We start from the raw sequence: 12,430 nt of genomic DNA, 5'->3' as shown, positions 1-12,430 counted from the left end.
GTCAAAGTGGATTCGGTCAGGTGTGAAGACTCAATGGCAGCGGACACTCCCATGTCTTGCGCCTCTTTGTCTCCAGGAAAGAGGTGTTCACCATGTCTTGGCCTCACTTTCCACTTACACTCTCAATTCAGTCACATCTTCTTCTTCAAGACCTTGCAAAACAATCAACTCTTCTCATTCCTATATTTTCAGCTTCTCCTTCAACATCTCTCACCTCTCAATACAGAAACACATTAAAATCACTTCCATCTTAAAAACAAAGAAAAAGCCTCCTCTGACCCAGCCCTGCCCGCCTCACACACCTTTCACAGCCCAGCTTCTCACAGAAAGCAAACTCCACACCTGTGTTCACTCCCTCCTCCACCATCTGCAGTCTGGCTTCCCCTCATCCAAGCCACTGACGCTAGTTTCACCAAGGTCATCAATGACATCCCGGTTGCCAAACCCACAGACGTCTACCTTTTCTCTTTCACCTGACCTTCCTACGTCCTTCCCGACTCTTCACCATTTAGCTTGCTCTGCCCATCTCCTCTCCCTTCTCTGCTTTGCGTCCAGTCTCCTTGGCCTTATCCTCTCAGTTATTCTCTTGGGCATCTCTTCCAGGGGTCAGGCCTGCGTCTTCCTCTCAGTCTGTGACTCCTCCTGGGTCACCTCTCCCAGCTCACACACTGATGACTCCCAAATCTCCATCTCCACCGCAAACTCTTTTTACTTGGTATTACCATCCCCTGGGTATTTCCACCCGGATGTCTCTCAGGGACTGCAAACTCAACATGCACTTAGCTGAACTCAGCATCTTTCCCCCCAAAACCAGTTCCCCTCAATATTTCCTATTGAATGGCATTACATTTCACCCAGTGCCAAAACCAGGAACTTAGATGACATTCTAGATTCTTTATCTTCCAATACCAAAAGTTTATTAACTCATTCATTCATTAATTCATTCAACAAACATTTCCATATGTGCCAACTATGTACCACACAGTGCTCTAGGCACTGAGGGTTGAAGAGTGAACAAAATGACATCCCTGTTTGCATAAAGCTTCCCATCCAGGGGGGCAGACCCACACAAGCACCTTAAAGAAAACCAAGAAGGGAGAGGGGTAGAGAAGGCTGGCGACAGGGTGGTCAGGAAGGGCCTCCTTGAGATGACACTTGAGCAGGACCTAAGAGTAGTGAGGGATCTGGGAGAAGGGGGATCTGGACAAAGGGAAGAGTAAATGCAAAAGTGCTGAGGCAGAGCAGCCTGGCCTGTCTGAGGGACAACAAGGAGGCCACATGGCTAGAGGAGAGCGGGTGAGAGAGGGACAAGGTAGAAGAGGTAGGCAGAGAAGGCGGGAGGTCACAGTAAGGACCTGGGTTTTTATTCCCAGCGGGATGGGAAATCTTGGAGGGAGTGGAGCAGGGGAATGACCTGATGGCATCTACATTTTATAAGGACTGCCTTGGCTTCAATATGCGGGAAGGAAAGAGCAGACATGGGAGAGCCATTAAGAGGCTCCTGCAGCTGCCCAGACACAAAGCGCTGCCCTGATTTTCTTTCCTGGTGAATGCCTCCCTCCGGTGCTGGCTCCAAGCTGCTGCCCTGGTTGGGGCACTCACCACCTCTCACCTAGTGCATTTTAACCTCACCACTCCAATCCAGCCTCCTCACTGCCGCCCAGGGCGATCTCTCCAACCTGCACTTGGGATCCGGACTCTCTCCTGCTTAAAACTCTTTGCTTACCATTACACTCAGGATAGCACTTCCACTCCGCAACAGCCTGCAAGCCTCTCTTCTGACTTACCTCACAGGCTCCTCCCACCCTGCCATGTTTCAGCCACACTGATTTTTCAGTTCCTTTAGGTGCCAAGGTCTTTGTACTTCAGGGCTTCCACATTCCCTTAGCCTGAAATATTCTTTCTCCCCACTCTTTGTCTGGTTCACCCCTGTTTATTCTTCAAGTCTAGGTTAAAATGATACCATCTGTCCCCACCCGACTCCCTCATCTAAACCATGGGTCATTTCCACACTTACTGGTCTAATGTTACTTGATATTAAACCAGGGAGGACAGGAAGCTTGTCGAGTGTTTCCCTCTGTTGTATATCTAGCACAAAGCAAAGTACTTGGTCCTCAAATCACAGTTATTGAATGAATGGATGATGTTGCTCTCCAACACAAATGCTGCCTTCTCCATAACATCCTCTCCATAACATAACAAGGTAACAACATAGCAGGGCCTACAAAGGAATTCACGACCTCCTCCCTGCTCTATCTACCACTACCACTCCACTGGAACCTTACATTTCAGATATTCCACAATCTGTATTGTTCTCTCAAAAATACCATATTTCTGTCATCCTGGGGCTTTGTACACACTCTTTCCTCCGCCTGAGAAATCCTTCCCCTTTTGAGGGTCTGCAAATACCAGCAAAGATTCACTGAGCACCTCACACTGCAAGCAGTGAATGGTGGGAAAATAGATAAGAAACAAGGTTAGCAACTCAATACTATGTTAGTGGGTGATGAGTAGTGAGAGAAAAAAGTCAAGAAGGGCAAGTGGAGAGGAAGTGGGGGGCGGGGGAGAAATGAGAGGCAGAATGGCTTGGGCAGGCTTTACTGAGAAAGTGACCAGTCAAACCTTCACTCAGCCATGTGGCTCTCCAGGGAAAGAGCCCTCCAAGCAAAGGGAGTACAGGTGCACTGGTGGCAGAGGATGGAACAAAAGGGACTGGAGCAGAAGCTCTGCAAACTCCCACAAAGCAGTGGGCAGAGAAAGAAAAGTTAAAGAAGGCAACCAGAGAAAAGTAGCCCAAAAATTAGAACCAAGATCAAGTAGGCCCTCTGAGTCCAAAGAAGAGAGTTTCAAGAAGGAAAAGTAGACAAAAAGCCAAATGCTGCACAGATGGTTGGTGAGCTGAGGTCAGGGACAACCTGTGTCATCGAACTTTCTGAAGCCATGCTGCAAAGGGAATAAGGAATAAGTGGGAAGCAAGAAAGTAGCAGCAGTACGAAGTACAGACTACTCTTCCAAGGTGTCTCGATGGATGAGGGAAGGTGAAAGTTCCTGGGGCTGTAGCAGGGTGGAGGAAGGTTTTATAGGATGGAGACTTAAGTTTGTACAGTGAGAGGAGGAAAGCCGACCTAAGTGAAGTGTAAAGGGGCTGGGGTGAAAGGCTGCTGGGTATGGCCTTCCCAGAGGGGAGAACAGAGCCCACGAGGAGGGTTTGGCCTGGCTGCTGTGTTACTCACGAACCTGTCACGAATAAGCTCCAGGACTCCCATGCTCTCTTTTCCTTCTGAGTAGCAGATCCAGAGACTTCATCTCAGCTCCTTGTTCTTTAAAACCACTACCGCCAATTCTATCCCTCAGGTTGTCTGGTCTAAGCCTGGCACACAGCAGGGCACAGTCTCTCCTCACTGTCTCTAAAGGCCATCAGTCATGATTACAGACTCTCAGCAGGTGACAAATATAATCATAAGGGGAAGTTACAGAGTTTAGGAATTCTATGAGACTCTTACAGGCTTTGCTCCTGGTCTCCTGTTCCTATTGCCTGAGAAGGACTCCTGGGGAGAGAGCTCCCTACCCCCTCAGAGAAGAGAAAGCCAGGTAACAGAGGCAAATCAGTGGGAAGATTGGCGCCCCCTACAGCATAGTAGGTAGTTTGCATTCCTCAGGTCCCTCTGGCTGGCTGATGTCCATTTATCTGAGCATTTTCTTATTAGGGGACAGCAGGACAGATACTTCTTTCTTTGAGTCAGATGGCTAAGTTCAGGGAGCTAAGTTCCTGCTCATATGAGCAGGTGGCTGAGCAGAGGGGTGTGCTCCTTGGATGAGAATTTCACAGTTCAGAGACGAAAGCAGCAAGGAGGAGAGACACACAAGAGGGATGTGACTATGGTTAGCCAGTCCAGCATTCCTGCTAAGTTAAGGTTAAGGTGTAAATTCCAAATTGCAGAAAGCCTCAAGGATAAATGGATTTGTTTGTTTATTTATTCTTATTCATTCAGCCATTCACTCATTTTCCCCCAGCAGTTTTTAGTATATTCACAAAGTACAACTGTCAACTGTACAGCTAATTCCAGAAAATTTTCATCACTCCCAAAAGAAACCCCAAACCCATTAGCAGTCGTTCTCCATTCCCCTCTCTCCCTAGCCCCAGTCCTTCATTTCTAAGGCCTGGCTAGGACAATCCTGCCATGTTCAATGGCAGAGCACTCAGAGAATAAAACATTAGAGAAACAAGAAGCTAGAGAAGCGGTGAACATCAATTTCCTGTAGGATCTGTTGGGGGCCTGAATCACCTAAAAGCTGAATAAAGGTCCTGCCTGGCTGGCTGACAATTTCCTCCCTCAGAGGCTAGAGCAAAGCAATAGTGCTTGTTTAATTGAACAGAATGGGTGGTTATCACTCTGGACTCAATCCTCAATAAGGAAGAACTAGCTGGGAGAGAGTCACCACGCCTGGACAGCCAGAAAAGAGGAGTCTGGATATAGCAGCCATGTACATCAGACCTCATAAAAACGGAAGTAACTCCATGACTTGGGAAACAGGCTCAAACTTCATAAGCTACAGAACATGGAAGAATACACAGGATGGTTAGCCAAGAAGTTGTGACTGAGGTATACATGAAAGCTGTTATCTAACATCTGAGGAGCTGCCACATGACAGACAAGACTTGTTCTATAGAGACTAAAGGAGCATAAATGGGACCAATAGGTAGAAAAGTACAGGAAGTCAGCAGTATTTCAAATCATTACAAGGAAGGATTTCCTAATAGTCATGCAATATTTAGGCCAAATGGGCTGCTTGTAAGGTAGAGTTAAAAATGCAATCTGGATATTCAATAAGTGGATGCTCTAGAGGTAATCTGAAAAACAGAGGATGATGCGACAACTGTGGTATTCCCACATCTGAGTGGTGAGGTCAACTGTGAGGTGTGTTGCAAATGATCTGTTACAGTAATAAAACACTGAAGTGCGTGATTTCCTGTCTTCAGGTTCTGGGTTATCATGATACACCACTCATTCACTTACACTATTAAATATTTTCTTGAGTAAAAGTGGAAGACTCCACGTTAAAGTTAGCTGGCTGAGGAATGCTCATGGGAATGTTCCACTCAAGAGTGTTTATAGACTACAAGAAGCGGGGAATTACCAGGCTGGAGGACTGGCAGAATTCCTTCCAAAGCTGAGATTCCTCAAGAGTAGGGGGCACTCCCTCCTCAGTCTTCCAACCTAATCACGACCTACTAGAAACAGGTGTCACTGCATTTCTGCAGAATTTATCTGCAGACTGTAATTTCTGAGTCTCGCATCTACAGGAGACGGTGGTAACAAATCCTGGGGGTACATCTGAACTCCACAGAAAGGGAAAGTCAGGACTAAATAAGTTACATCTGTCTGCATGTTTTATTTTCACAGAATAGTCATTCACATGATTTCAATGGGACCAAAGGAAAGCTGGACCTTTATATATTCTTTAAATACAAATGGTTATAGATAATGTGAATATGCCCAGAAAACATCATTTGCTTTCTGAAACATTAAACATTTTTTCCTCTAAGCAAGAGTTGACATGAACTGGTAACTAACGGAACCTGAACTCAGCCAACCTCACCCCAATCCAAACTGGAACAGACTTTCACTTTTCATCTCCCTGGATAAATGGCCTTGGCAGAAACTGCTGTCGCAAAGGCCAACTGTAGAAGTGCCACCATAAAAACACTCGACTGACCAGCTCAGGTTTTTTCAGATTCTTCCCTGACTCCTTTTCCATGTCCTTTTTCTGCTACTCGGCCAAATGACCGGATGCTAATTACTCCTCTGGAATGCAAGAAGAACCAAGCAGATGGAAGGTATCTGATCACCTGGTGCAGTGCACTACTGGGCAGCCTGTGATTCCTGGCACCTCAAAATTTTTTTATTACAAAATTTTTTTCATTATAAAACTATTATTACCATATTATAAAAATTTGGAAACTAGAGAAGAGAAAAATCACTTATGATCCCATCATCCTAACATAATCACTCTTTGCATTTTGGTGCTTTGTCTATATTTCTTCAGGGCTCTCTCTGTATATAGTTAGATGGACTACATACAATTAGCTTATTTGTCCCTCACCTCCTCTGAAAAGGATTTGCAGCAGCTTACAGAAATACATATCAACAGACAGCCAACTCCATGTAGACATAGTCTCTCCCAAACCAGCTTGTCCTCCTGCCTTCCCAGTTTCTAACTTGTGGATTCCATCTCCTCATCACCCAGGTTGAAACTTGTGCCCCATCTTGAACTCCTCTCCCTCAACTGCAACATCCATTTCCATTGATTCTTCTGTCATTACCCTCTTCTCACATCTGTCCTCCCTACCCCCATTAAAACTGTCACCATCTCCAGTCCAGTTTCTTATTACCTACATCCCTAAACGATAACCATGTTTCTCTGCCTCTACTTCCTCTGCTCTTCCTTCATCTCGTACTGCTAAGCTATCTTCCTCACTTTGGCTACGGTACCTGGACAACAGGTTGAAAGCAACTGGTCTTCATTTGTCTGACGAAGAACACTCTTTGGTTGGAAACCTACAAATGTGTACAATTCGTCCCCATTCTACTTTTCCTGCCCTAACTTTTACCATTTCCCTACATGAAACCTCTGCCAGTAATCTGGTATCCTAGACATGAAACACTGTGTAGAGTGAGAAGGGCAGGACATGTGCCTGCTCCCTGCTGTCCTTGCAAGGGGAATATCATCTGGGCCAGCTGAGATGGAGTAACAGGTATTAGACCTATCCTTCTGCCATTAACAACTCTAAAAGTAGACAAAATAAATGAAACCACTGTTCTCAAGCATTAGGCTACAGATAGAGCAGGGCTGTGAACCTGGAGAGAAGGGAAATACAGGAATTGAGGTCCCCCATCACCTGGCTTTCTGCCTGGGGACACTCTTCACACAGGGACTCAGGGCAGTGGAGCTCACAGAGACAGCGCTATGCCCCAGCCTTTGCATGCAGCCGAGATTGCTCAGAATATAAGAAACCAATCCTGTATTTGCTTTTTAAAGCAGGCTGCTCAAATTTTGGATTTTAAAAATATATAATTCCTCTAAAATTTCTGTGGGGACTTTTCTCTCTTTATGCTTTATCTTCCTTTCAATTTTCTTTAATTGAAAATACTGAGCAATCTCACCCAGTGTCAAAGAGGACTCCCACTAAAAGAAGATAAAAGCTTCTTAGGCAATGATGCTTTCTGTCTCTCAGCCTTCTGTCTACTAAGCTTCACTGCCTACTATAGCACAGAAGAGATTACACATTGAACCCACGGAGTTCTGTGTCAACGGAACATGTGAACACCTCTGCAATGTTTTAAAAGACCAGGCCACTGGGCCATCAACACTTTGCAGCAGATTGAAACCGCAAGGGTGGATACTCATCACGGGCAAGCCGTCAAAGGCCGTGTTAGTGCCAAAGCCATATCCGAGAATGACTAAAGCCAAAGCAGTCACCTAGACACCGCCCTTAGAGAGGGGCAGAAGTAGCTAAAGCAGCACATCTAGGCGGGCCCTAGAAAGGGGATTGACAGAGATTACTCTTCTCATACCACACACACTTTCCCTTTCCCCCAGTGTGGTTTTCAAAGACCACTGGCCTCAAATCCCACTTTTTGCTGCTTAGCTCCATCCCAAAAGAATGTTTAAAGAACCCCTAATGGCTGCTTCTTGCAATTTGCTGGATAGATGAAGACGTACTGGGAGCATTGCAGGCTTCTCCACTCAGACTGCGAGGGGCACTCCTCAGGGAAGATGTTCCTACCACCCACTGCTGAGTATGCCTTCAGAGAGTACCCCTGGACTCACCCCAATCTGTTAAATTCAGGCAAAGAACCCTATGCTTCTCCTAAGCAGAGCTTAGAGGCTCTTTTCTTTAACACATCACACCCAACCTGGAACTTCCTGAAGGGCCAAGGTCTGGAATCAGTCCCTCTGCCCTCACTTCTGCCTCTTCTGAGGCCCAAGAAGGGTCCTGGTGAGAGGACATTTCTTATTCTCACCCTCACCAAAGTCACCACAGGAACATAATCTTTATGTCACATACTTGGGTGGGCTCAGGGGCCTATGGCAAGTTCAGGAACAAAGCAAACTCAACTTTGCACATCACGCTGCCTAGGGAGTACAAGGCAGCCAGGCCGACCACACAGGTATGCACTCTGCCTGCTACCCAGAATGGTATAGAAATTTCTGTCCTACCATCAGTGAGTGGCTTGCAGGAGAGGGCATCATCAAGGTCGCGGGCAGTTGACGGATCAATGGTGAAGATACAGTCTTTTCTAGGAAAGATTGAAGATACAATTAGCAATGCCACAAATAAGAGAAACTTTACCCCATTGTAGTATAGCTTTAAAGAACAGTTATTTTACTTTGCAAATGTGCAAATGGTAGGCAAAGTGAAGAGTAACTTCTATAATGTCTCTCTGAGAAGGAGGTCTTTAGTAAAACGTGAGACTGGGGAGAGACAAATGGGGGAAGGGAACAAGGCTCCATACTATCTCTGAGGGTCTTTCTTCTCCTTTCTGTGAACTGGCACCAACTCCTCCCTGATCCTGAGCAAGAATAAGTGCAAGCAGATGGAAATGAGGCAGCTTCCACGAATGAGGCTTCCCAAGAAGAGTAATCTGACAAAAAAGGGGCAAGTCCCTTTGGTAAATTACTCTCCAATGGTCAATTCCTACTTTTGCCTCCCTCTTCAGTCACTGATGGATGTCCTTCAAGGATCTAAATGAGTATGATTTACTCCTCCTTCTCCTTTCTTGCAAAAGTGGTGTGTGCCAAAGAATAAATCACCTGTCTTGTTGTGACACAGAGGGATAGGACCCAAAAATAACTTTTGCAAAAAAATTTGGGCCCTACAGTTAGCCGTAATACAATTTCACTTGGAAATGGCCCTACTCACAGTTTGTTTCCATGGAATAATCGTATATTTCACCCAAGCTCATAGAATCAAGTACACCCTATGCCCATTTCTCTTCACACAGTATCCCAAAGCACATCTCACTCTTAATCTGTGAAGCCCTAGGACATTCTCATTTTGCTTTAGAGTTTCCCAGATAACATGCCCTACCCAGCCCACCCATTCCTACCATGCAAATACCTAAGATCTGGGCAAAGTCTGTCCTCAGTTCCCCACACCTCCTGCCCTTTCCTCTCCAGGCGCTGGCCTGGAGGTTGAGGTATTCAGCAGGAACCACCCTCCCCTCCCCACACACAGCTCTCTATTAGCACTCCCTGCTTCCCCTGGACTCTTTCCAAGTTCTTCCTCCATTTCCTCCAGGACTAGCAGCACCACTGCTGCCATTCGCCACTGCAGTCAGTCCTCCTGACTCATCACCACTGATGATGGTGGACATCATGGTCCTCACCACAATTAGATTGGCTTTGTTCTTAAAGACATCTTTCCTTGTGTTGCCCCTCTACTCAAAACTTCCCCAAAGCTCTCAGAGGCTGCCAAGCTGCTCTGGGCTCTGGCCTGCAAAGGTCTCAGGGCCTTCCTTTATCTGCCTCCTTACCGCTCACTTCCCTTACTCCTAGTAGGAGGGTTATTAACCCTCAACAGCCCTCTCTGATCCCTCACACCGATCATCTCACCACCACAATACCTTGATTCTAAGACAGTACTGATTCTAAGATACACCATCAATTCAACAATAGCTTTTCAGGGAAACAAAAAACTCCACCACATTAAATATATACATTGATTTTAATATATTTCAGGATTTCAGAAATGTTAAAACATTAAAAAGACTCTTAAATGGTAAATGGATAACCAACGTATGGTACATCTACACAATGGAATAGCATTTAGCAATAAAAAGGAACAAATTATTCACATACACAAGAATTTGGATGAATTTCAAAGGTAATAGGCTGAGTTAAAGAAGCCACTCTTACAAGCTTACATATGATTTCATTTACATGACATTCTCAAAAAGACAAAATTGTATGACAGAGAGCAGATCAGTAGCTGCCAGGGGCTAGGGAAGCTGTGATTATACAGGGGTGTTTGTTCTGGGGGAATAAGATTTTTCTGTATCTTGATTGTGGTGGTACGCTCATGAATCCATACATGTCTTAAAATTCACAGAACTGTCCAACAAAAAAAGGTCAATGTTACTGTTTATTAATTTAAAAATTAAAAAACTTTTTTATTCTTTTTTTGGTGAGGAAGATTGGCTCTGAGCTAACATCTACACCAACTTTCCTCTATCTTTTGTATATGGGATGCTACCATGGCATGGCTTGACGAGTAGTGTTTAGATCCATGCCTAGGATCTAAAACCCATAAACCCCGGGCCGCCGAAGCAGAGTGCACGAACTTAACCACTTCACCACTGGGCCAGCCCTCAAAATTTAAAATTTTAAATGTGATTTTTGAATCAAGAAAAGTAAATAATATACATTAATTGTTAACAGAATTGATCAATGGGTGCTGAAATTCTGGATTAATTTTCTTTTATCCTTGTCCATATCTTTCAAAATTTTCACTACAACCAAGTATTACCTTTAAAAATGGCAAAAAAATTAGCACTATACAGAATCCCCTTCCATTAAAAATAATTGTCCATCAGATACATAATATTGTTTATAAAGATGTTTAGCAATCCTGTAGACTTGTATTGCTTAATATAGTCAATAGCTTTAAAATTATGAATCTGGTCAAACTATGAACTCACTGGTAGAGGAAGAGAAGAGGAGAGGGAAAGGTGGGTGCCACTCTGGCAGAGAGAACAGGAGCATGTGGAACACAGTCCCAGGAGGAGTGTTCATCAGGAGATCTGCTCATCTCACTAAACAGTCCAAGAGAGGCACACACAGTATGGGAAACATAAATGTTGAGGTCTCAGGATATAAAGAAATAATTTCTGTTCCCCTATATAAAAGGCTGTAATTATGCCAGAGTGCAAGAGGAAAAGAGAAACGTGTCCCTTGGAAAGCAGGATCCCTGGAGGCTGTGTTCCAACGCTATGAACAGAGGCTACAACTCACAAGTCTTTGCTGAATGAATGAAAGAAAGCATGCTGACAGGAAGGGACAGGGAGGTGAAATTAATCCTGACACCACAGTAACGGGCTCTAAATTGGTGAGGATCTTGAGCGTGATTCACAAGGGAAACAAGGAACTGTCCGCTTCTTGTTCCTTTTTGTATCCCTCATAAAGGCTAGCAAAATGCTTTATATATACTGAGTACTCAATAAATACTTGTTGAACTGAAACTGAAATGTCCAATTTGGTGGTGGGAATGTTTTGGTCCCATTCTTTCATTATAATGACATCATAAGAAGCTGAAAGAACCTCTCTCTAGTCAAAAATCAAAAAGAACAGTCTATTAGCTTGGTGGGGGCCACAGTTTACTGGTTTACTTGGAGAGTGGACTAGGAAATTATGTTGTCTTAAAATTAAATGTCTCTGGCTGTTCTGACTTTTATTTCTATGAATGATTGATAACGTCCACTGGAGCATTTTCAGTCTCAAATTGTTTCAGCCATATGTGACACAGTAACACTTTAAGGCTTCAGCTATTAGTTTGTAAATGTCTTCTTTGAGAGGACCCACAAATTGTTTCTGAGAAAAATCTTAGACTAGCCTGGAAGCACTCAAACCAAAAAAGTTTACATTAAAACAACTCTGAGGAACAGTGTTCAAGAAGGCTTGCTGGAAAGACACACCATCCACACATTATTCTTGATCGGGGGTGGCAAACTCCAGCTCCCAGACCACATCAGGCCTGCACCTTCTTCTGAATGGCCTGCAAGCTAAGAAGCTTTTTGTATTTTTAAATGGTTGAAAAAAAAATCAGAAGAACAGTACTATTTCATGACACGTGAAAACTATCTGAAATTCAAACTTCAGTATCCATAAATGAAGCTTTACTGGAACACTGCCATGTTTTTGATACAATGGCAGAGTTGAGTAGTCATGACAGAGACTGTATGCTTAAAACATCTATCTGGCCCTTAGCAGGAAGTTTGCTGACCTCTGTTTTAGATCAATGTTTCTCAAAGTGCCAAATAAGTGTTTCAATTTTTTAAAAAGGTCTTGTGATTAAATCAGTTTGGGGAATGCTGGGCCAACTTCTTAATTGTAGGACTTCTCAGAGCCATCAACATGCTGGTATCATATAGTTCTTGCCAGACTCATTTGATTTTGGCACTTTTTTGAGGCAGAGCGCCTCCCAAATGCAAGGTTCCTCAGGAGAGTACCCTTTGAGAAGCGACGAACTGCACTGAAACACCCTGCACAGGCCTCCAGTGGAGTCCTTGTCCCACATGGGGCCTTGCCACCAAGCCTACTCCAAGGGACACTGCGAGAAGTTAAGCAAACAGCTATGCTATTCACTGCAGGCCAGCTGATGAGGGATTTGCCATTTTGATTACTCAGTTTCCCTTTTATGAGCACTTAT

At 44.4% G+C, this 12,430-nt stretch overlaps 1 protein-coding gene across 33 annotated transcripts in view; it reads right to left on the bottom strand.

Moving 5' to 3' along the window:
- Positions 1 to 12,430, bottom strand: part of DIS3L2 (DIS3 like 3'-5' exoribonuclease 2) — a 344,867-nt gene that overhangs the window by 134,545 nt on the left and 197,892 nt on the right. For all 33 annotated transcript variants that reach the window (XR_011439882.1, XM_023642560.2, XM_023642568.2 and 30 more), the window contains one exon: positions 8,224 to 8,303. Coding sequence is in view for 32 of the 33 variants with exons in the window: in XM_023642560.2 (XP_023498328.1) it covers positions 8,224 to 8,303 (80 nt within the window). In the remaining variant the exon portion in view is untranslated. The remainder of the gene's footprint in view (positions 1 to 8,223; positions 8,304 to 12,430) is intronic.

This window comes from Equus caballus, chromosome 6 (genome assembly GCF_041296265.1).
Source record: "Equus caballus isolate H_3958 breed thoroughbred chromosome 6, TB-T2T, whole genome shotgun sequence".
Classification (NCBI taxonomy): Eukaryota; Metazoa; Chordata; class Mammalia; order Perissodactyla; family Equidae; genus Equus; species Equus caballus.
The sequence above is the reverse complement of the archived record's forward strand: the minus strand, read 5'-3'. Positions and strand labels throughout refer to the sequence as shown.